This window comes from Trachurus japonicus, chromosome 13 (assembly GCF_045865225.1).
Source record: "Trachurus japonicus isolate A0001 chromosome 13, Traja_1.0".
NCBI classification, from domain to species: Eukaryota; Metazoa; Chordata; class Actinopteri; order Carangiformes; family Carangidae; genus Trachurus; species Trachurus japonicus.
In genome coordinates this window covers 16938100-16964030 of record NC_140919.1, presented here as the reverse complement: position 1 = coordinate 16964030, position 25931 = coordinate 16938100, and the positions used below count along the sequence as shown (strand labels likewise).

The 25931-nt window shown below is 43.7% G+C and overlaps 1 protein-coding gene across 1 annotated transcript in view; it reads right to left on the bottom strand.

The window, feature by feature from the left end:
• Window positions 1-2448: 2448 nt before the first annotated feature.
• Window positions 2449-25931, bottom strand: part of LOC146975776 (solute carrier family 12 member 9) — an 88029-nt gene continuing 64546 nt past the window's right edge. The window contains exons 10-13 of the mRNA XM_085795011.1: window positions 16693-16885; window positions 8978-9152; window positions 4494-4640; window positions 2449-3448 (exon numbers count right to left, since the gene is read on the bottom strand). Coding sequence (XP_085651137.1) covers window positions 2472-3448; window positions 4494-4640; window positions 8978-9152; window positions 16693-16885 — 1492 coding nt within the window. The 3' untranslated portion in view covers window positions 2449-2471. The remainder of the gene's footprint in view (window positions 3449-4493; window positions 4641-8977; window positions 9153-16692; window positions 16886-25931) is intronic.

Sequence of the window (25931 nt, the reverse complement as noted above, 5' to 3'; positions counted from 1 at the left end):
AAGAAATGTAGTGTCAAAGGTTTGTTGAGGAAACGTAGTGTCCAAACACAGAACCGTCCGAGGAGAAACGGAGGGATCTGATTGGTCCACACAGGTGTAAACAAACAAACAAACAGGATGCCGGTCGTACTTCGAAATTTCACAGGATTGTCAGGATGAATCTGCTGAAGTGAGAGACTTTTATATTAAATCTGTTTCTTCAGATTTAAATGGTCTAAACTGTTTAGATTGTTTATGTTTTTAACAATAAACCAGAGTTCAAGCTGCGTAACTTTTTTCCTCCTCTGACATATGAAAAGCTGAAGTTTAAACGAATGGACTCGTGTTCGACCTGCAGCTACCTGAGGCTAATGTTAGCATTAGTTAACACACGTTAGATATAAAGAGCGTTTCAGACCAGGGCTGCGTGTTGACACGGACTTCCTGCAGTGACTCAGTCCTGATTTGACTCCGATTCAGTCACAAGATTAGTTTTGTATTGATTAAAAATCAGATTCTAACAGTCAAGTTGTGGCTCGTTACGAACCCTGTGTCTGTGGAAATATCTATTGGACGTTTTTAAAGGAATACCGTAGTTCAACATTTTGGCAAATTGGCCCATTGCCATACAGTAATCCCTATAGTTTTAGGAGTAGGTTTGTTACCTTCAATTGTTGGTGCAAGCTATTTTTAGAATGGCGGAGCAGAGCTGTGAGCTGCTCAGCGCTACGCTACGGAGGCTCATGGGATTTCTTGGTTTCCCTCATCAAACTCATCAAATGCACAATCCAACAACTCCAAAACGCTCTGGTGGACAACCTGCACATTCACCATGCTATGAGATAATAACATAACGTTACAAGACAGAGTTGTTTTAGAGGTAAATGCAGAGACTGCTTGCTGAAAAACTGCCCCCGATGGGAACGTACATCAGCGGTTTTGCATGAATTTACCTTGAAAACAACTTTGTCACGTAATGTTTCATTATCTCATAGCGTGGTGAATGTGCAGGTCACAACTTGTCCACCAGAGCGTTTTGGAGTTGTTGGATTGTGTATTTGATGAGTTTGATGAGGGAAACCAAGAAATCCCATGAGCCTCCGTAGCGTAGCTCTGAGCAGCTTGCGGCTCTGCTCCGCCGTTCTAAAAATAGCTTGCACTGACAATTAAAGGTAATGAACTTACTCCTAAGACTATATACTGGCCAATTTGCCAAAATGTTGAAGGTGGTGGTTTTAGGTGGAGTGTTTTCTTGTGTGCTTCTCTGTGCCTGATTGACGAATGGAAATCAATCAAGACACCTTAAATGTCAACATGACACTTGGACTATCGTATTTGTTTCAATCAGACAAACTCTTTAGCGATCAGGTCCTCTAACACTGAAACTGTTTTTAACACTTGAACTTATCTGAATTTATCAAATCATTTAGAAAATAAAATAAATCCGTGTGTGGTTGAAGTGACACCTGCAGCTCTACTCGTGTGTTCACCTGAGCAGATGTTACCATGTCGACTACAGGAGCGTGTGCTGTGTTTAAGTCCGTACCATGTTCCTATAAACACCAGTTGTATGTGGCCTCAGTTACACAGGTTCACTTTAAATACAGCGTGGAAAACACATGGAGGCACTTCATTCAACATCATCACTGTTGATTAACAACTATCCTAAAAGGTTCAGAGCACCTGAAATGCAAGACAATCAATAAAACTGGTGCTAATCACAGTTGTTACTGCTGCTGTAAACACGTTTAAAGTCATTTTGGAAAAAGCTGCACAACTTGCAGTTTGGCAGAGGAAGGACAAAAGTGCATTTGGAAACAAAAAGAGGAATGTCTTCCTGAGATCCCACATGAAATGATTTCTTTCTTTTTTTAATTTTTTATTTGGAATAAAACTCTTTAAGCCTTCGTCGTTCGACTGGTTCCTTTTGTTCTGAACTCGGAGCTAAAATAGAAAAGCAGATTTCCTGCAGCGAGGTGTAAAGCCGTCCAACTTTCTGTCTCTGACGGAGTCCAAACTTCAGGCTCCCGCAGTAGCAAGGCACTTTTTTTTTAATGTGAGTACATATGGAATGATCATTTTAAAGGAATTAAAGCAGCAGCGCAGCAAAAGAAGATTTCAAGGTAGAAAAAAAAAAAAAAAGGAAGTCGAAGGAAACGCAAAACGTCACAGGAATTAAACGGCTCCGTCCGTTAGAGGCAGGAATGAAGAGCTGGTTAGTGGTGAAGCAGCGACGTGACTGACCTGGTGAGGCACCGTCAGGTTTAACACAGTGGTGCCTTCAGGTGCATGATGGGAAAACCACAACTCCAAGCTGATAAAATAAAACAAATAAAATCAAGGAAAGGTTAAATATATGGACAGGCTTTCATGTGACGCACCTCTTCATTTTAAATCATCTAAAAACAAAGTCCACACAGTGAAGGTGGAGTTAGTGACGACTCGGGGTCAGAGCCGAGAGTCCAGACTCGTCATCACGGACTGTCGGTTCCTCAGAGGTCGGTGGTGATGACGGGCGTGACTCCGTGGATGAGGAGCGTGGGGCCGAGGTCCTGGGTCAGTAGCTGCAGCTGCTGCAGGTAGGCCGCGTAGCGCCGGGTGTCGGCCGGCGGCCGGGGCAGGTACAGGAAGCGCACGGCGGGCGGCGGCCGGGCCTGGTCCAGGATCAGCTTGTTGACGGCCGACAGGTAGTCGTCCGACAGGCGCATGGTGTTGCTGGGGAAACTGTTGACGTAGTCTTCGTCGTTCTCCTCCTCCTCCTCTTCCTCCGACCTCAGCTTGGCGTCGTCCTGTATGGAGTCGGGCGACTGCGGCCGCTGCTTCTTGCCCCACTTGCCCTGCCGCTGCCAGTGCAGCGCCACCTGCTGGTCCCAGGGCACCGGGTAGATCCGAGCTTTGATCCTCAGCTCCTTCAGCAGCTGCCCCAGCTTCTCCTCCGAGCCCCGCACGCTGCGCCCTTCCTCCACGCACAGGAAGAGGCGCAGCGTGGCCTTCCTCCAGGCTCGCACCATGTTGAGGATGCAGGCGAGCTGCAGCAGGAAGAGCGAGCAGGTGTCGACGTAGCTGCAGCTGTCGGGCCGCAGCAGGTTCACCGGCCACACGTCCACGTACACGCAGCTTTTCCCCGGGAAGGAGGAGGAGGAGGGCGGGGTGAGCACCTGAGTCCGGTCGAAGTTGTTGAAGTATCGAGCCAGGACCACGTTCTTCAGCATCTTCATGGCGTCGGCGATGATGGCCACGTACTCCTGAGCGCCCAGCACCTTCCCGTCGCCGAGCTCGCCGCCGTCCGGCCGGTCGCTGGCCCTCCGCAGGGGGGAGAAGTGGAAGGGTGGGGGCTGCTGATCCGGCTCCTGAGACTGACCCGAGGGATCTGAGGACTGACCGGTGGACATGGAGGGATCGACCAGTCTGTCCTTTGGAAGGGAGTCGTCGTAGAAACCGAGGACGAGGGTGTTGGGACGCATCCCACCTGGATGAAGAGAGAGAAGGAGAGATGAGGTGAAAGAGCGAAACGAGAGCTGCTGTTCAGATCAGATGTAAATGATTCCTTTATAACGACCATCGATCTGTGCAGAGGTTCAGTCGCTCTCTGTGATGAAGTGACAGTGAGAGACAGATGTGGAGGAAGACAAGAGCTGGAGCGAGAGCTGGGAAGGACGCCAGAGAGAGGAAAGAAAAAAGAAGAAGAAGAAAAAGTGGTTGAAGCTGGAGTCGAGGGAGAAGAACTGGAAAAGATGGAAAATGAGGAAGAAGTGAAGAAGATCCACAAAACTGTGGGAACAACTATGTTCAGTTGAAAAAGGTTCAAGTTTCTTATTGTAATAATCTGCCAATTAGCATATTAATCATATCTGCATCCTGGCTTTAGGTCAGTTGGTTTCAGCCGTTTACCTCTTTATTTCTCTCTGTGCTCAAATGAACAGGTTTCAAACTCATCTCTTCTCATTTACATGTTTTTTTTTTCGGTTTCTGTTTTCAGAAAAACTCAGCCTGATGAGACCAAACGTTAAACAAAATCACCTCTTATTTTATAACAATTATGACATCTAACAAAACTTTGAAAAAGTTCAATAAAACGGCTGTGAAGAAATTTCAGTTTCCATTCATGTGGAGAATGAATGATCTTTAAATCAAGCCATTTTCTCTGTGTGATTTAGATCAAGATTAAATGGTCGAAAAACATTTTGAAACATAACTCAACAGCTTCTGAGAAATTCACAGATGCATACAAAAAAGAGATTTAAAGCTGCTATGAATAGACTTTTAAAATCTCAGCTTTGGGCCCCCCTTGTGGTCAAACTGAGATAAACAGGCAACACCAATTTAAACCGGGATTGTTGAGTAATTCGACAAACAAACAACGTAATAATCATAAATAAATAAACACCTCACACACTGTACAAACAGACTTAATATGTAAAGCTGCAGCTGTACTCCCAGATGCCACTACATATCGGCTTTTAAAATGTCCTTTTTGATCGATAGGGACATGAAAAATTGATGTTGACACTGACCCAGTCCAGAGATGAAGAGCAGGTGTTGGACTCCGTGGCGCACAGAATCGGCCAGGGTGAGGTTGACGAAGGCCTTGATGTTGAGATGGTCGACCAGGGACAGCCAGGAGTCGTACTGGGACTGCAGGGGGTCCGAGGGCAACGTGTCTGCGAGGGGAGGAAACAAAAACAAACAGTCTTGAGGTGATAAAATATGGCTGACAGCTCAATGGAGGCGTGTGTCGGGACTCGAGAGGGGGGACGAAGGCCGAAAACAACAAAACGCCGAGCGGTGAGAGAGAGAGAGGCGCGAGTCTGACAGAGGCTGAATTAGAGGCGCGAGAGATACGACGACGGGACGCCGGGAGGACGAAGAAGATGCAAGGACAAATGACAGCGGAGACAGGAAGTGAGATACAAGGAGGCAGAAACAGACGGACAGGTGATCAATCATTCACAGAGAGGAAACATCAATACAGATTGTGATACATCTACGGGCTTCATAGACGATGCAGCGGTGGTTTCAGACCTCCTCGCACTCGGCTCCTCTTTGTATTCAGCACCGACGGAGAATAAATGGACAGAGTTTAAACACACTGGGAGGAGACGTGGAAGTCGCTCCACAACAGTCCTCTTGAACATAATTATGTGAATGAACGACTCCACTTCATTTTTCTCAGGACCAAGTGGCTCCTCAGACGAGAGCAGGACTAACTAACGAACGTCAGATGATCTATTCAGGGCCCGGTCCCAGCGCTCCCATCAACACAGTTAAAACCCCCAAAAGTGCATGAACGGACAAAGAAAAAGAATCAGTTATTCTGCTGCTTTACACTCTGGAAGTCAGAGTCTGTGTGCAGAAAAGAAAAGAGACGTCTCCAGAGCGTTGTGAGTAAAACAGATGACATGGAGAGAGGTCCGGTGTGCTTTAGAGGTCCATTAAATGATGCTCAGAGCAGCAGATAAAAGTCTATGTGGAAGATTATTCTGCATTTTATGACTAAAGCTTGAAACTTTCTCCAGTGTTTCTATAAAACATCACGTTAGGGACAGGGTGGAGCCTCCTGCAGCACCGAGAGAGGTTCAGACCAAACTAGACTGTTACAGTAGCTGTCATCCTGGAATATCCTGGGAAAGTTCATATAAAAAACAAAATAGTTCAAAAAGTTCATTTATTATAAGCCTGTGCATAACAACATTGATATATTATAGTTTTATTTCACGTAGAGTGAAATATTTTGAGCTTTTTTTGCTCATGAAAATCAAAAATCCAGAGGTAAGACAAGAGAGAGGACAGAAAAAAGGGGTTAAAGATAGACATGAGTGACAACAGACAGGACAAGGAAATCAAAAAGTTGAGTTAAACTGAGGAGAAGAACATCCACAGGTTCGTCTTGACACAGCTGGAAACTGAAGATGTGTCGAATAAAAACTGTTGTGGAACAACTGTGAACAACTACAGCCAATGGAAAGAAGCTAATGTCGCTTAAAGTTGCTAAAAGTAATGATTAGCATTCGAAAAAAGTTCATATATTTGAGCTTCATTTCAACTAAAGTGAAATATTTTCAGTCTTGTTTGTTTTAATTTTGTTGACAACAAATCACAGCTCATGAAAATAAAAAATTCAGACTGTCAAAATATCAGAATATTTCCTAAGATCGATCAAAAGAAGGATTTAAGGTGCAATATTCAGATAAGTATGTTCGTTTATGCTCCTTATTATCTATATAGCCACAACGGGATTTCTTGGTTTCCATCATTAAACTCATCAAATACACAATCCAACAATTCCAAAACGCTCTGGTGGGCAAGTTGTGACCTGCACATTCACCACGCTATGAGGTAATAACAGAACGTTATGAGACTGAGTTGTTTTAGAGGGAAATACAGAGACTGCTTGCTGAAAAACTGCCCCGGACGGGAACGCGCCTCAGCTGTTTTGCATGAATTTACCTCGAAAACAACTCTGTCTGAGATGGCAAAAGTACCCAGATTCTTTACTCGAGTAGAAGTAAAAGTACCTGTGTAAAAAACGACTTAAGTAAAAGTGAAAGTACTGATCCAAATATCTACTCAAGTAAAAGTAAAAAGTACAGGCTCTGAAATTTACTCAAAAGTATTATTAAAAGTAAAAAGTATTTCCATTGCACGATTCACTGCAAAGCAAATAACCACACGATAATTCATCTTGAATCCATTTCATCAGTGTTATTGTTCACATAGCCTAAGTTTACCTGCCGGACACAAAATGTATCCTAATGTACTTCACTATGGTGAATCGTAGGCATTTGTATTGTACACAGAGGTGGCAAAAGTACTCATATTCTGTACTTAAAGCAGAAGTAAGCGATCCGGTCGTTTTGGCTAATGCTGCGTTCCAGGCAGGCTTTTGAAACAACACTTACGACTTTGTAGCGTTCCAGGCAACCCACTCGTGTTTTTCCGACCTATTTTACCTGTGAAAGTCACTATAACGGCCACTCGTAACTTCTGACCCGTGAACTCGTACCAGATCGAACTGGTACGACTTCACAGGTCGGAAAAACACCAGTTACGAGTTGCCTTGAACGCACCATAACGTCTTGTCAGCCGATGGAGTTAGCAGCCCCCGCCCTCGACATGGATCTATTGGCCCTCGTCCCTACGTCACCACATTCAGGCGCATCCCTTGGCTGCACACACAGCCCTGCATGCCGTTCTCTCTCCTCATTGGATAAAACTTGTAGGATACGAGAAAAGTTTTCTCCTGGGCTCAGAGCAGAGCAGAGTGACTGACAGACCCGTGTTTCGATCCAAACACTCTATGTAAGTGATTGCTGTCGGAAGATATAACTATTTAAGACTTATATTAACACAAAAATATCGCTTACTTCTGCTTTAAGTAAAAGTAAGAAAGTACAGGCTCTGAAATGTACTTTCAAAGTAATAGTAAAAAGTAAAAATGAATTTTTGCCGTTAATGAAACCTACATCATTTGATAATTTTGTTAAACAAAAAAAGTTCAGCCAGAATAATCCAGATTGAACTGACCAGAGGCAGTGTTTCCCAACGTTTGGGCCGCCACAGACTCTCACAAAATAATAACAATAAGAATTTTTAAACAGCGTTTCACCACCTCTCATCTCTGCCAGTCAGTCCACCTGCCGTCTCTCTCGCACCACACGTACACACACGCGCGCACACGTACACACAGACACGGGCGCATGGACAGGTTGCGCTTTGCCGCTCGTAAACGGTAAATGCGCTATATTGCGCTGATTGTACAGTGTTCCTCCCTCCCTCTTCTTCTCCCTCTTTCCCTCTCTAGTTCGTCACGTCTTTTACCGGTGCTTTTACGTCGTGTCAAAAAAAAAAAAAAGTAACGAGCCTGTTTTTACAATGTAAGGAGTAGAAAGTACATATTTTTGCGTATAAATGTAGGGAGTAAAAGTAAAAAGTCGTCAGAAAAATAAATACTCAAGTAAAGTACAGATACCTGAAAAATCTACTTAAGTACAGTAACGAAGTATTTGTACTTCGTTACTTGCCACCTCTGGGTAACGTTGTGTTATTATCTCATAGCGTGGTGAATGTGCAGGTCACAACTTGTCCACCAGAGCGTTTTGGAGTTGTTGGATTGTGTATTTGATGAGTTTGATGACGGAAACCAAGAAATCCCATTAGCCTCCGTAGTGTAGCTCTGAGCAGCTCACGGTTCTGCTCCGCCATTCTAAAAATAGCTTGCACTGTCAATTAAAGGTAACAAACCTACTGCTAAGACTATAGGGATTATGGCAATGGGCCAATTTGCCAATATGTTGAACTATCCCTGTAAGTAATTTTGGTAAAGATTTATTGTAGGTGATTAAAATGGAAAAATTGAGCCAAAAACAGAAAACCCTTGGTACTGTATGCCTAAAGGTCACCAGAGGTCAGACATGAAATGCTTCCACATCTGGAATCAAACCTCTGCGTATGTAGTTTATATTCTACTCAACCTGTAAAGTTTTATTTAGCACCTGCCTAGAATCACAACACTTCAGTGGTGATGTTAGTTTTTTGTAATAAAACCAAACTGCTGTTAAAATTCAGCGCTAAGTTCACTGTCAAAAATACAAAACAAAACAAAAAACGCCTCAAACAAACAAACAAGCTTTTAGTTTTGTCAGCGCTGCCTCTAAATATCATACTAATGTTAAATTATCCGGTAACTATTTCCCATCACCACCCCTGGTTTGTTTTTCTCATAATTAATGTTGGCCCTCTCACACTGAGCTGCTTCACACGAGACGTGGTGCAGAACTAAACTTTCAAACTCTCCTGATGAGCCGATGTCGTCAGGGAAAAAAAAACACACACACAACTGTGCGAGTCGACGGCGTTCACAGGAGAAGGAGCTGACTCATGGCAACATTTCAAAGTAAGAGCCCTCGTTCCATCATGGCGCCTGCAGGGGTGTGGAGTTAATGTGATGTAACAGAAGAAGAAGAAGAGATTTAACAGTGGGGGTGGGCCGGGTCCTTACTGAGATCTCCCAGCTGGACGTGGCCGAGCACGTAGAGGCCGCTCTTCTTGATGTCGTTGATGAAGGTGATGAGGCCGACGCTGCTGCGAGGGTTGGACACCATCAGGAGAACCTGAGGCCTCCAGAACTTCACGTGGTCCTTCCTCACATCCAGCATCAGCAGGTACTTACGCACCTGTGGGGGAGCAGGGAGAGATCAATAAGACGGGTTGTTATTGGGACATAAGTCCAATTATAAGTCATGACTCAGACTCATGGTTCATGTTCCTCAGATGACTCAGCAGATTTCTGAGACTTAAATCCCTCTGTCCTGAAATTCAAATTTGGAGTTGATGTAACTTACACACATTACAACATCCACAGCTCATCTGAAGGATTTGAGTAAAACAAGGTGAAGCAGCTTTTTGTTCTTGTGTAGCAAAAACCTGATGTCACACATGCTCCACCTCCGATTGATTTAAAGGGATAGTTCAACATTTTGGCAAATGGAGTAGATTTGTTACCTTTAATTGTCGGTGCAAGCTATTTTTAGAATGGTGGAGCAGAGCCGCGAGCTGCTCAGAGCTACACTACTGAGGCTCATGGGATTTCTTGGTTTCCCTCATCAAACCTCTAAAACAACTCTGTCTGGTAACGTTCTGTTATTATCTCATAGCGTGGTGAATGTGCAGGTCACAACTTGTCCACCAGAGCATTTTGGAGTTGTTGGATTGTGTATTTGATGAGTTTGATGAGGGAAACCAATAAATCCCATTAGCCTCCATAGCGTAGCTCTGAGCAGCTCACAGCTCTGCTCCGCCATTCTAAAAATAGCTTGCACCAACAATTAAAGGAAACAAACCTACTCCTAAAACTATAGGGATTATGGCAATGGACCAATTTGCCAAAATGCTGAACTATCCCTTTAGAGTCAAAACTAAAAATGTTCCTATTTTCTACTGTTTACTCCGAACCATATACTGTCTTATTTATCAACTTGACTTTGTCTGCTGTATTGATATTTTCCATGTAAATCATATCATTATAAATTAATTTTTACCTTTTCTATCTTTTCTTTAATGTGAATGTGATGTGATTGTTGAGTACAGAGGAAAACATAATCCATTATGGCTGCTGCTTAATAATTTCAAATTAAAAAAGTAAAAATTGCCCTGTATGGACTTGAACATGTCTCCGTTTGAATGTTGACTGAAATTAGAATATTTTATTTTTATCAATATATTTATCTTCCCATCGACATACCACTTTCCTCTGGTACTATATTTTTTCTCAACTGCTGATCTACCGTATGAAATCTCATGCCGCACAGCAACTATTTCACGTGCAACATCCAGGGCATCAAAGTTATTTATTTAACACATTTTAATCCAATTCATACTTAAATTGTTTCGCTAAACTAAGATAATCTGCTTTTTTGTGGTGTTTTCTATCGTATTTCCAAATGCTTTTATAGCTTAATTCTGCTGAACATCTCCTGCTGCACAGTTTGAACCACAATAAATGAATTTTTATTCTTTATTCTCGACAAGTACGCCTCCACCTCTCACTTCTACTCTGCAGCTTCAGGTCAGACTGAATGAATGAAAAAGAACTAAACTTCACTCTGTTTTGATGAGAAGATAAATGAACAAAAACCAGCTCCAGCTCACTGTCAGCACTGAGAGTGAGTGTATTTAATCAGCTACATTTTGGGTCAAAGGTTCATTTTAAATGTATAGGAGCTGACACAACCCGTCTCATGCACTTTGTTATTGTTGTGTGTGCATGTGTGTGGTTAAAGTGGAGTTTTTTCTCGGCTGTAGTTTCACAAACAGACACACACAACTCAAAAAATTATATATATAAAATCCTTTTAGATTGCAAACCCTGAATATAACTGTGTGTATATGCGTGTCTGTGTGTGCGTACGTCTCTATCTCATACCTATGCATGTGCTGTAATCTTTTAATTGCAGGGACTTCTCTTAATGTAGAAACAAATTACATCTCTAATCACAATCCCATTAGGATATGAGACTGTGGCAGAAACTAAACACCAGAGAGAATGTGTTTGTGTGTGTGCGCATGTTATATGTCTGCATGTGTGTGCCTGCACATGTGCGTGTACATGCATACATACAGTATATGTGAATCATGTAATGGGTTATTTATTGGTAAATATGTCCTCATCTGTGATTGCTCATAAGCAAACTGTCAGACTGTAGTGGCTGGTGTGTATCCGTGTGTGTTGGTGTGTATCAGTGTGTGCGTTACTGCACCACAGCCGTCATTAGGATTCTACCTCTGTGCTGATGGGGTGGCATCAAGGTACCATTAAGGAAATGTAACCAAGTGGAACCAAACATTAGATGTGAACCTAAAGTCTACTCAGAGTGATTACCACTCGTTTGAGACTCTCATTGGGATTAATGACCATTAACTCTGTGACGACACGTCCGCCATGTTAACGCTGCTGCTGCTGCCTACGCCGTCACAGACTCAGGGCCACCACAGACTTTATATGGTAAACACTAGATGCGCTGGTCGATAAGTTTCGTTTTCACTGAGGAGGTACTATGAAGAACTGTGCAATAACATCATTATGAAGGTGTGGGGGCTTCTATTTTGCCATGGCGGCTGCGCCACAATCAATTAACGTAGCGGAAATCCTGATGTTGTCTTGTGAGTGAACTGCAAACATGGGAGCAGTTGGGGTGAAAGTGCGCTAAGTCACACTTCATTCGAATACAACTGTTTCCATCCCTTTTCGAATCAACCAAAACCCGGCCATAGCGAGCGTATTTCAGTTTGTGCAAATCAGGGGATTTTAATTCGAATTACGGCGTTTCCATCATAATTGTCCAATGCGATACATCTAGAAGCGCATCTAAATACGCTGATGGAAACAGGGCTAGTGACCACTGACCTCACCGTTACATCAGAGTGAAGGAGGAAGTGGAGCCTGAAGAAACTTGAGCCACTTTAAGAATCACAGACGAGACACTCAGCTCTTAAAAGGAGGAGAGCCACTAGAGAACTGAGTGAAAATACTTATAGGAAAAAAGACTTTCAGGGTGGATTTAATGGACTTGGGGTCGTGACAGGAAATGAAAGAGCGACGGTCGTCTGGTGTCGCTGCTCCACTTAGAGATTTAACCCAAGAAGAAAGAGGTGGAGGAACATCTGTGTAGGTTCTGTAGGTCTTCCAGGTCATTGTCGTCAGTTGAAGGTAACTTCGGTTTATTTCTTGAAGAAGTTTTGCCTCTCATCTAGGGATGCACATTTAGAATTTTTTTCCATAACCGATTGTATTAATCGGTCAAAGTTCTTGTTATTGGTTAACGGTTAAACGGTTAATCATGTGCATCCCTACTCTCATCGGAAAGACAGTTCTAAAAACTGATGTGAGAGTTGCAGGTATTTAACGATCGGTGGGGTTGTCATCTTCGAGCATCGTTCAGCTACTCACTAATGACTCACACTGTGGCCCAGGTGACCTTAATGACCAAATCCACCAAATGTTAAATACCTGGGACTCTTACATTAGTTTTAAGAAAAAGTTGTCCCGCTTTGGGATTTAATTCAAGAAGAACGAGGTGGAGGAACATCTGTGTAGGTTCTCAGTCATCCAGGTCATGGTGGTCTGGAGTTGCTTAAGTTGAAAGTGATTCAGTTCAGTTTTTGAATAGGTTTCACCTCTCATCAGAAAAAGTCCTTCAGTTCTAAAAACTAATGTGGGAGTTGCAGGTATTCAAAGTCACCTTGAGGGTCATCCTGAGCATTGTTCAACTACTCAACTAATGAGTCACACCTTGGCCCAGGTAACCCTATTGATTGACCCAGATGATGGGCAGTTTAATGACTCTCTCCAAGGTGACAACCCCAACAGACGTTAGTTTTTAGAAGAAGTCGTCTGGTGTCGCTGCTCCACTTCCCAAGAAGAAAGAGGTGGAGGAACATCTGCGTAGGTTCTCAGTTGTTCAGGTCATGGTGGTCAAGAGGTGCTGAAGTTGAAGGTAACTGGACTTCGGTTCAGTTTTTGAAGGTGATCTAAAAAGTCTTCTTCAGCTCTGAAAATTAATGTGGGAGTTGCAGGTATTGTTGTCACCTTGAGGGTCGTTCGGAGCATCTTTACTGTAACTACTCACTAATGAGTCACAGCCTATGTGTGACCCACATCTGACAACTCCAACAGTCGTCTGGCGTTGCTGCTCTGGTTAGAGATTGAACCCAAGAAGAAAGAGGGGGAGGAACATCTGTGTAGATCCTCAGTCGTTCAGGTCATAGTAGACATCTGAACTTCTGTTTGGTTCTTGAAGATGTTTCATCAGAAAGACTTCTTCATTCCCAAAAAAACTGATGTTGGAGTTGCAGGTATTTAACCTTTGGTGAGGGTCGTCTTAAGCGTTACTAATGAGTCACACTTCGGCCCATGTGACCCTAACGACCCACGTGATGGGTAGTTTAATGACTCTCTCCAAGGTGACAACCTCACCAGACGTTAAGTACCTGGGACTCCCACATTAGTGTTTTTTTTTGTAGAGCTGAAGAGGTGAAACGTCGTGTTCAGCTTCAGCCCTCGATGACAGAGGTGGAGGAGTCATGTTGATAATGATGAGCTTCGTTGTGAACGATCCATCAGAGCTCAATCAAAAATGAAGATGCAACTATCTCCATCATTATTACATCTTCATCTCCGCCCAGTAAAACAAAAAACAAAAAAAAAACACACACACAAAACAAAACGGGTCCCAGGCGGAGAGCAACTGCCTCCACTCATCTAATGATCTGTCTCTCTTTATCTCTCCATTCCTCCGTCTTCTCATCCATCAGCCGATCATTATTCTTCTGTCGCTCCGGTCTCATCCATCACTCATCCCTCCTCCCTTCTTCTCCTCTTCTGTCTTTGTCTTTTACCTCCTGTGATACCATCGACGGCTCCTGCCTCAGTTTGTCTTTCCCTTCGTTCTCCCTCTGTCCTCAACACTGTTAATCTACAGTCGTGTGTCTCTGCTTCCTGTTGCAGTGTCGCCCAGTTGGCTTCGAGCCACCGGAGGGAAACGAGAGAAACGGTAAACAAACGAGTGCAGGTGTGTCACAGGAGGCCCGATACTGATGTTAGTGGGTTTTAATCAGGAAGGGGAGGAGGAGGAGGAGGAGGAGGGAAGATGAATTAGATGAAAATGAGACAGAAGAAGAGGTAAAAAGGAGGACAAGGAGAAGAGGAGCAAGAAGAGGAAAGGAAAGGGAGAAGAGAAAGACAGGGGAGGGGGAGAGGGAGGGGAAAAAGAGGAAGTGGAAGAAGAGGAACTGAAGCAAGTAAGAATAAAGTGGGATAATAAGATGAAGAAGAAAAGAGGAGGACAAGAAGAGAAGAGCAAGACGAGGAAAGGAAAGGGAGAAGACAAAGACAGAGAAGGAGGAGGGGGAGAGGAAAAAGAAAAAAAAGAGGAAGTGGAAGAGGAGGAAGTGAAGCAAGAAGTAAGAATAAAGTGGAAGAATAAGATGTAGAAGAAAAGAGGAGGACAAGAAGAGAGGAAGAGCAAGATGAGGAAGAGGAAAAACAAACAGGGGAAGAGGAAGTTTAATAAAAAAGGAGGGAGAGGAAGTAGAAGAAGGTGAGGAAGAAGGAGGAGGAGAAGAAAAGGGATAAAAAGAAGTGTAAGAAGAGAAAGAGAGGAAGCGGGGGAAGAGGAAGTGAAGCAAGAAGTAAGGGAGGAGGAAAAGGAGGAGGAAAAAGAAGAGGAAAAACAAACAGGGGAAGAGGAAGAGAAAGAAAGAGAAGGAGGAAGATGAAATAGGAGGAAGTGTAAGAAGAGAAAGAGGGGAAGTGGGGGAAAAAGAGGAGGGCAAGAAGAAGAAGAAGAAGAAGAGGCGCCCTGTGAATGAGTAAACAGTGTCAGTGACTCTTATTAATTAATTAACAACGTTATTAGCAGCTTCATTGTTCATTCATTGTTTTCTCATGTGAGATCGTGTTAATTAATCACTTCTGTAAACAGCCTCCGGCCTCGGGGACGTTACGAGACAACGAGACGACGGGGAAGCTACGAACTGCTTCGTCTCCATGACGTCGATTAGCGGCTTATTACATCATCACATGACATCATCGTCACCACATCACACTGCTGTGTCTCTGTGTCGTCCATCCGTGTCTCTTGGTGGACATTTGGTGTCTCTGTGTGGTGGTTTTGTGTCTTCATGTAGTTTGTTTTGTGTGTATTAGTGGTTGTTTTGTGTGTCCTTGTGGTTGTTTAGTTGTTTTGTGTATCTATGTTGTTGTTTTGTGTGTCTTTGTAGTTGTTCTGTGTATCTTATTGGTTGTTTTTTGTGTCTTTGTAGTTGTTTTGTGTGTCTTAGTGGTTGTGTGGTTGTTTTGTGTGTCTTTGTAGTTATTTTGTGTGCCTTTGTAGTTGTATAGTTGTTTTGTGTGTCTTTGTAGTTATTTTGTGTGTCTTAGTGGTTGTGTAGTTGTCTTGTGTGTCTTTGTAGTTGTTTTGTGTGCCTTTGTGGTTGTGTAGTTGTTTTGTGTGTCTTAGTGGCTGTGTAGTTGTTTTGTGTGTCTTTGTGGTTGTGTAGTTGTTTTGTGTGTCTTTGTGGTTGTTTTGTGTGTCTTAGTGGTTGTGCAGTTATTTTGTGTAATTTAGTGGTTGTGTTGTTGATTTGCGTGTTTCTATAATTGTATTGTAGCTTTGTGTGTCCATGTGTCTGTGTTACACTCCTCCGTTGTCATGTTGTGCGTCTCTGACTGAGTTTGCCAGTAACAATTGTTGGTCCAGGAGTTTGTTTGGGCCTGAACCCAACAGACCTGCTCAGTTCGTCCATCTACGATACTAACAAGCCAACTACTTATCACCTGGTAGAGGAGGAGGAGGAGGAGGAGGAGGAGGAGGAGGAGGAGGAGGAGGAGGAGGAGGAGGAAGAAGATGGAGGGATAAAGGGGGGGGGGGGAGATGAAGAGAGCAGGATGGGAAAAGGATGGGAAGTGGAGGAGGACAAGGAGGAAAAAAGCGTAATAAGTTAAGTGGTTGTAATAATCATCTGCCTCCTGACAAGCTGCTGGCAAAACCCAGACACCCTCAACCCCCCCACCCACCCATAACCCCCTGCCCACAGCCTTGGCAACCGTTCCCCTCGGCAACAGGCCCTCCTGGCAACGATGCTCCTTCTCCTTGAGAGCAACAGGCTGGCAAGATAGAGGACACAGCGAGCTGGATGATGTAAAGCTGCGTGTGTGTGTTAGTGTGTATGCGTTCGTGTGTGTATGTGCGTTACTGGTGTGTGTGTGCGTTACTGGTGTGTGTGTGTGCGTTAGTGTGTGTGTGTGTGTGTGTGTGTCATAAACGTAAAGAAGAAGTGCGCAGAGAGAGAAGATGCAGATGTGTGTGTCTGGTGAAGCCGATATAAAAGTGATAGATAGCTGCTGTAGAAATGACAAGGCGGTGTTTGTGTGTGTGTTTACGTGGGACAACAGAGGAGGAAAAAGTGTGTTTGTGTGTGTGTGTGTGTGTGTGTTTGTCTGCTAAATGCAAAGCGCTTGGCTGCAGCAGAGAACAGTGTGTGTGTGTGTGTGTGTGTGTGTGTCTCTATAAACCTGATAGAACGATTGCTTGGCAGAGGTACAGGCTCTTGTAAAGCTGAGGGGATGAGATTTTAGTTGCTCTAGTAATGACAAGGCTGTATTGTGTGTGTCTGTGTGTGTGTGTGTGTGTGTGTGTGTGTGTGTGTGTGTCAGACCTGGTGGAAAATGAGCGCCTGGCTGATGTATCCCCAGCTGGAGGTGGGGCTGAGGTAGTGAATCAGCAGCAGCAGCAGCAGCATGAAGGCGATGCTGGCCGAGGCGTAGATGGCGTTGATCAGGAACATCATGACGGCGCATCCCACAATGCCGAGCACACAGGTGTGCCAGGTGAAGTACCGGAACGTCGGCCTGGAGGAAAAACACACACACAGACACACACACACACACACACACAGAGAGTGAGTGAGTTACTGTAACAGTCTGATGATGTCATCGCAGCGTATATACCAGTACAGACAACGAGTGCTGAGTCAGCAGATCGAGGATCCTGCTGAGTCAGTATTTTGCAGGACGAGTTTCCTCTGAGATTATTTCCCATCATGCATCTGGAGGACGTTTACAGGAAGTTATAATAAAAAAACAAACACTAATGAACAAACAGTGAACAACTAAAGTTTTAATGCAGACAGATGTTGCAGATGTTGCAGAGTCATCCAGCTGCTGTGGTGAGATGACTCATTATCACAACATCATGGTTTTATTGCTATAGGCCATGTCTTCTCCTCCTCCATTGTCCACTCTCTTTTCTACTTCTTCATCTTTTTCTCCTTCATCCTCTTTGTCTTTTTCTTCCTCTTCCATTCCCTTGTCTCCCTCTTCCTCCTCTTCTTCTTCCTGTTCTCCTACACCGTCTTATTCCACTCCCTTTTCTACATCTTCCCCCTTTTTTTCCTCTTCTACTTCTTTGTCGTCTTGTTCTTCTTCCTGTTCTCCTACATCATCTTCTTCTTCCACCCTCTTTTCCACCTCTTCCTCCTTTTCTCCTTCATCCTCTTTGTCTTATTCTTTCTCTTTTCATTCCCTCATCTACCCTTTCCTCCTCCTCTTCTTCCTGTTTTCCTACACTGTCTTGTTCTACTCCCCTTTCTACATCTTTTTCATTTTGTTCTTCTCCTCCTTTCTCTTGTTCTTCTTCCCTTTCTTTCTTCTTCCTGTTTTCCGACATCATCGTCTTCCACTCCCTTATCCACCTCTTTCGCTTTCTCTCCTTCATCCTCTGTCTTCCTCTTCCTCACCCTGGTCTACCTTTTCCTCCTCTTCTTCTTTCTCTTCTATCTTCTTCCTGTCCTCCCTCATTGTCCTCTTCCACTACCTTTTATACGTCTTCTGCTTTTTCTTCTTGTCATTCTTCCTCTTCTACTTCTTTGTCTTTTTCCTTTTCTTTCAGTTCTTTCTCCTCCCTCTCTTCTTTTTTCTCTCTTACCTGTCCTCATCTTCTCCTTCTTTCTCTTTTTCTTATACTTCCTCCTCTTCTTTTTTCTTCCTGTTCTCCTTTGTCTTCTTCTTCTTTTTCCAATTATTCCTCTTTTCTCTGTGTTGTTCTTCATCTTCTACTTTTTACTTTTTATCTTCTCATCATTCCTGCTCCCTTTTCCTCTTTTTCTGCTTTTCCTCCTCTTCTTTCTTATCAAAACTAAAGTTAATGATTATCTATGTTGACAATGTTTTTTCTAATTAGACCTGGTGGAGGTCAAACGATCATCGGTTCTTCAGTAGCTGATCATCGACGGGTCAGGACTGATGTTAATAAACGGAGCAATAACAGCGATAATCCACAGCAGTCACAACAACAAACACATTTAATCAAACGGGGTCTGACACAGATAATCTGAGTGACGTCTCCACATCAAACTCCTTCAGAGGAAACACACAGACACCGACGTCCCGTCCCAGGTCTCTGAACGGAGACGTCCCAAACAAACATCAGCTGCTCAGACGGAGGACGATTTGACAAACCACCGAGGAGTTCAGAGAAGAAGCAGCTGAAATGAAATTAAGATTCTCCTAACGTGGTTATCTCTCCACCTGGGCTCCAACAAGAATCTCACTGTGAATTATTAAAGTCGAGCGAGAGCAGAGCAAAAACATCCTCAGTCAGAGAATCGCTGTTTATTGACCTTGTTCCCGGCTACAGAGTCGGTTCATAGAAACAGATAGGCCGATTGTTTTCAGTCAAATCCTTAATTATATTTTCTCTTTTTCTTTTCAGTCTTTACACACAACTGGAATTCAAAACAGTCAATATGTTTATTTCTGTCTTCTTATTTCATCATCATTTGTTTTTAAGTTTCTCTGCTTTTCCTGCACGACAGGAGAAACATAAATAAAGTTTATTATAATTTCTATTATTATTATTATTATTATTACCACCAACTATTTTGGAACTGTGGAGATTTCGAGTGTTGAAAATGTGTTTTATTGATCGTTTCTAAGTGTTTTACTACGGTGAAGATTGTTGTGCTCTTCTTAACAATGTCTCTGTTTGCTACAGAGGCAGCTCTTTATTGTTTATTTTGATTTAATAACATAACAAACTTTAACTTAGGAAGTGATTTACAGAAAGAATTAAGAAGGAATTAACACAGAAATTAAGAAATATAAGAAATAAGTGAGTATATTGGCTGCCATATTGATTCGTTTATGGTGAACTGATTGATAATAGATCCTTTATTAAGGTATTTGTAGTTTAGTTATAATGTCTGAATTATCTTGGTGCAACTTGTCTGACGATAATAATGATAATAACTTAAAACTGCTTCAAAGATGAAATAAAACCACAGGGAACAGCACAAATATAAACAAATAAAACACTGTGCAAGAGAGAGCAATAAAACAATAATTAGGAATGAAAAATTATAAATAAAACTTATCACATGAAAAAGTAGATACTTAAAAAAAAATGCATTGGACGAATGAACCATTTGCAATAATAAAGATATTCTTGATAGTGTGAAGACTTATCCACAGATCTCCGTGGAATTGCTTCGTAATTTCAATAAATTGGAGGTTTGGTGCGGGTGAAAGTTGTCAAATTTGTCAAATTTAAAGAGAGAGAGAGTTTCATCACAACAACTTACATGGTATTTAGGAAACAGAAGAAGAATTAAGAGCGATTTCACATCCCGGCAGTAAACACCAGGAATAATACTTCACTTTACGTCGTTACCTCGACTCCTCTTTGTTCAATTCAGTGATTATTTTAAAGCCTCGGAGAAAACACCACACACATACACACACAGACACATTGTTGCGTTAAAGCAGACACACATTATTTCCACTGTAATTAGGAGGTGTTATGATAATTAAATTGTTAAACTGGTAAGAATGAATCCTTTCCCTCAATAAACATCTCGGCATCGTTTAAAAAAAACAAAAACAGTCAGACTTTAACCAGAAAACGACGAGTAATTCACACACACACACACACACACACACACACACACACACACACACACACACACACACACACACACACACACACACATCTACTGAGTCATTTGCTGATGCGTGACCGCAGGCGGCAGCATCAAAACAAATGTAGAGTTAATGTCGGGACAAAAGCAATTAACACAAACACCACACACAGATAACGAGCTGCTGGAGTAAAACCTCCCAGAGTCTGTCACACGGCCTCAGACTCATATATGAATGAGTGCGTTATTTAGTTGTGTTTAATGCACATATGAACCTGTCAAAACACACTCCGATATATGTGTGTGTGCGTGTGCCACTTATGACTTGAAGAGGCCACAGAGTTGTGTGCGGCGCCGCGGGTGGGGGCGCTCGCATTTTTAGAGGATCATGTAATTGACCCCAATTTCCCTGCAATAACGGCGTCCGTGTGGATAAACAGCCATTAAAAACAGGCCCCGGCTGTAATTACACAATACGGGCCGCAAACCTCCGTGGATCAAACTCTCGCTCTGTGAAAAGAGGAGAGAAAGAAAAGCAGCCGGCGTCGCCCAGCGGGGAAAGAGCTAATGTATCAGGAGGGATGGCGGGGGGGGAGCGAGACCGCCAGGAAGTGGAATTAGAGGAAAAAGAAAAACAGAAAAGTGGTCGATGGAGAGAGGCGGATGTTTTCCCTCCAAGTGGTTTGACTTTTCTTCACTGTGGTCAGGAAACAGAAAGCTGCTAAAACCAAACAATAACCACGACTCGTGTGTGGTGGAAGTGAGACGGTGAAGTTATTAGTAAGGACTCGGAGGTGTCATGTCCTCCATGTCTTCCTTGGTTTAGTTTAAGTTTTTCCTGTTTTAATTTTGAAATATCTTTTGTCTTCTTTGTGCCCTCTTATGTTTTCCTCCTCACTGTCTCATTGTCTTCCCCCTTGTCTGTGTATATACTCTACAACCCCCTGTTTCAGTCACTTGTTGCCCGAGTTGTCTTCCTTGTCGGGCCTCTCCACGTACCTCTCCCTCGTTAGGTCCTTGCTTTTCTTTTGTGTTTCTTGGTTCTTGGGTTCAGTCCCCTTGGGCGTTTTTTCACTTTTGGACTGTACAGGCCAGTTGATACTTCATTTCTGTTCGCAGATGTTTGCATTTGCCACTTTTGTTAAATGGATAATTCAACATTTTGGCCCTATAGTCATAGCAGTAGGTTTGTTACCTTTAATTGTCGGTGCAAGCTATTTTTAGAACGGCGGAGCAGACCCACGAGCTGCTCAGTGCTACGCTACGGAGGCTAATGGGATTTCTTGGTTTCCATCATCAAACTCACCAAATACACAATCCAACAACTCCAAAACGCTCTGGTGGACAAGTTGTGACCTGCACATTCACCACGCTATGAGATAATAACAGAACGTTACCAGACAGAGTTGTTTTAGAGGTAAATTCATGCAAAACCACTGATGCGTGTTCCCGTCGAGGGCAGTTTTTCAGCAAACTGTCTCTGCATTTGCCTGCATTTACCAATATGTCCATGGATGGAAGTGTGTTTTCTATCTAAATAACAGGGCCTTTGGATGTTCTGATCTTCATATTATTTAGATACAAGCTCCTTTAAATAAACTGTACTTAAATAAACACTCTGTTTCTGTTGGGCAGATGATTTAAATGCCAACGGCTCATTTCTGCGATGTACCCTGTAGCTATTTTGTTGTTTATCAGCCGTTGTGTACAAACGAAGAGTCAGTTCCTAATATTCATCGATCGCTCAGGTTTTATTCACAGGATCCTGGCGTCTGGTCGAGGTTCAGGCAAGAGAAGAACGACTCTGCTGCTCTGATTGATTTCTGCTGCAGACTTTTCTCCACCGCTGCTGTCTCCATTTGTGTTTTTTACTTCTGACTAATAAACGACGGACTTAGAAAACAAAACATAAAAACACCTCTGAGCTCGTCTGCCTCTCTTTTCCCTTTGGCATATAACATCATCACAGAGGCCTGCTGTCCGACACCGGGCTGCTGCGTGGAGGTTACTGATGTAAACACAGGATTTAACATTCAAACCGTCGACTCAGCAGTTTAGTGTTCGCTGAGTTTCACTCAAACTTTAAAAAATCCAGACAAATGTAACAAACTTTGTGCTCACTGGACCTCACGGGACGAGACTCACAACGGAAAGTCACACTAATGAAATTAGTCAAGAGGTTTTCGCTGCAGGTTTTTGCACCCGAGGGGAATGGGGGATGGGGGGAGGGAGGGAGGGGCGCTCTGTCTTTAAACTTTGCTTTTATTTCTTCTTGCACTCGATCACTTAGCATCAGCGGACGCGGCCACAGCTCCCTCGTCTTATCCCTCTCTCCAGCCCATCGGAGAGCCGCTGTAATTACGATAAAAGCTCGCCCTCCCGGTCCGCCCCCCTCCTCCTCCTCCTCCTCCTCCCACCTCTTTTGTCTCCGTCCCCCTCCTGAACATCATCATCATCATCATCATCATTGGCGGCAGTGGGGTGGCTGTGGTGGCGGTCCCCCCCCCCCTCTGTGCAATCACCTCGCTCTCACCCCGGCTCTCGTTTCTCCGGCGACTGATGTCACTGAGCTGACTCGGCAGAAAACAGCCTGAAATAATCGCTGCCAATCAAGTCCTCAGAGACATTAAGGAGAAGAAACCGAGAGCGATGAAGATGGAGAGAGGAGTCCCGGCCTTTAGCCAAGAGACACGTCATGATGGAGGCAGAGCAGGGACAGAAACTTTATCCTCTCCCCTCTCCCCCTCCCCCCTCTCTCTCTCTGTGCTGCCAGCAGATGTCAGGCTCTATAAGTGAGAGGTCGGTGAGTGGGAGACGTTACGTCAGGGAGCGTCCCTCCCAACACTGGCACTGACCCAGTGGAGACTGGACCGACCTCAAGGAAACACTCACACAGATTCAGTCGGACACACGGCGGCCGCTTCGCCTCGGTGTCGCATGACGGGAGATCGAACTCACACGTCGTCGACACGGTGCGACCTGATAAAACCTCTGCACAATCTAAACCTCCGCATAATCTAATCAACCGATCGAGTGAGTTGTTCCTGCATCAACATACGACTACTACATATGACATTTTATCCTAATTTATCGATGGTGGTGTCTCATCTTTTATTTATATTATTTTTTATCTCACTGTAGGTTCTTAATTCCTGTGATTGTTACATATTTTTGGTATGGATTTAGGGTTAGGGTGCAATAGTCTCAACTCATTCACTGCCAGAGTTTTTTTCCCTCAGTGTACAGCCAGTGCCAGCACTTCTGAGGATTTCTACTACTTTTCAAACAGCCACAGAAATGTTGTGCTATGACTTAAATGACACAAAACACCTCAAATGAAAGGGGAGACTCTCTGCTTTCACCAGAGTTCGTAGCATGTTCCACTTTATCCTCATTTGAATACAGCATGTTTTCTCCTAATTCAGCATTCTGGGGAGGATAACTCTGAGAAAAAACAGGTTTAAAGTGAAGGAGACATTTTCAAGCAGAACTCTCGTTTGAACCTTCTATGCGATGATTCTCTCTGACTCTGTGTCTGTCTGACTGTCTCTCTCTCAAATGACCTAAATAGGCCGCTAATCTTTTTTTTTTTAATTGGTGGGATGCGGCTTCTCCTTTGATACGGGACAAGATGCGTTCATGTTGTTTTGATATTGTGAATAACTAAGACTTTGATTACATGAAAACAAAGGGTTCAACCAGGGTTCATAGGTTTGATGAGACACTTTTTTGCTATGGTTACGTGATGTGTGCTCAGGGGGCTACTGGCCGTCCGTTCATGGCCCGGTGAGTTAGTTGGTGAGTTAGTTAAGTTGGTTAGTTGCTGCTGCTTGGACTGGTGCTTGGTGTTTTAGAGTGTGCAAAATGTTGAAAATGTGTGATCGTATTATATCATTGAGGTCTAAATTTATTGTTGCATTCACAGATAACGGTTCTTTAAAGACAAAGTTTTCACCCGTCCATCCAAACACTGTTCATGATCCATCTGGATTTTTTAAAAACCTCAAACTCCTTTAATAAAACTGTGAAGTCGAATCACTGAGTGAGTCACATTTGGACAAAATAAAGGAGCCGAGCGGAGGAGAAGCTTTTTGTTTTGGAGCTCGAATCACAGATTAATAGGACGACGATGGAGGCGGATACAAAGAAAAGAAGAGAGAGAGAAAGAGAGAGAGGGGACTAAGCTGGGAAAAGTGAAAGGAGTAAAAAATGTGTTTGTTTTTTTGTTGTTTTTCTTGTTGTTGTTGTTTTCCTTTCAGTCTGACTGAAGGTCATCGCCGGGACGTGACTGAGCTCCAACACAAACCTACAACAAACATCCTTTGGCATCACTGTGGAGCTCTGAATCCTGGCCAGTGACCCTGTGATACAGAGTGCATATGTGTGTATATAGGTTTGTGTGTGTGTGTGCATGTTTGTGTGTGTGTGTGTGTGTGTGTGTGTGTGTGTTTTCATGCGTATTTAAGCCACAAGTTCAAGTGGCTGGTGCCCGTGCAGCAGCTTCAGCCCCCTGAGGAGTCCTCCACACAGCTGGAGCCACCACTGATAAAGCTGCCGCCAACACAAGCCTACACACACACACACACACTGATACACACACACATGCACACACAGATAGACACACATGCTGACACACAAAGATAAAACTACAAACAAGGAAAACACACACACACACACACAGATAGTCCAAGAGGCAGATGAACTCACACATCAACGATCAGGAAAAAAAAAAAAATCACCCAGCATGACTTAGGTCAAACACACACACATTAAATTGCGTTGCTCTCTCCTGTTGTATACTCTCTCACACAAACACAGACACTCTTAACAAGCAGACATCTTTTCCGCTACATCATAATTTCAGCCCCCCCCCCTTCTCCCTCCTCTTCCTCCCTCCTCCACAACAGCAAATTTAAGGGAAAGGGAAATATTTCTGCTAAATTAGTTATGCTAATTACAGAGCAGTTCTCAGGGGGAGAGACGGCGCTAAATGGCTTTTAATTCTTTTCGCCTGGAAAGAGACGTGGGAGAGAGCCAGACAGAGAGAGAGAGAGAGAGACGGAGGGAGGGAAAGAGGGAGAAGTGAAAGAAGCAAAGAGCACGGGCGGAGAGAAAAATAAATAAATAAACACATACACACACAAACAACTGGCATTACAATTTTGCCCAGTGACACAGCAACAATGAAATAACAGAATTAACAACTGAGGAGGAGAAGAGAGAGAGAGAGAGAGAGGGGGGGGGGCTGGCCGGACTACAAGCCCGGTCTTATCAGCTCCGGGGGGCCCCTGGTCCCCCAACTGTGGTGGTTGGTGGAGAGCAGAGATGGACGATGGGAAAAGAAAAAAAAAAAAAAAAAAAAATTCAAAAAGTTGAGCGGCTAACTTTGTGTCCTGTAGCCGGTGCCAGCGGTCACACAGCGATAACGAGGCGCGAGCTGATAGCAGCAGCAGCAGCAGCAGCAGCAGCAGCGGCGGTGGTGTTGTGCATGGACGACACCAGAGGAGCAGCAGCGTGAACGAGCCGCATGGAAAATTATCGACTGTCGCACTCAACCTTCAAACAGACAGACAAACAAACAAACAGAACTCCTCACAGTGACAGCGCCCTCTGCTGGCAGCGCCGACTCATGCACTTCAATATTTAAGCAAATATGAAGTGATGCAGGGGCGTCGTTCATCTCAGTGGGTGGAGCAGGCGCCCCATATACAGAGGCTATAGTCCTCGCTGCAGCTGGCCCCCAGTTCAACTCCCCCGACGGCCCTTTGCTGCATGTCATCCCCCTGTCTATGTCTCTCTCTGACTTTCCTATCAATTAAAGGCATAAAAGCCCAACAAAATACTGTATGTTCCTGGTTTTAGGTGAATTAAAGGGATAGTTCAACATTTTGGAAGATTCTCCTCTCACCATAATCCCTATAGTCATAGCAGTAGGTTCATTACTTTTAATTATCGGTGCATGTTGTTTTGAGATCAGCAGG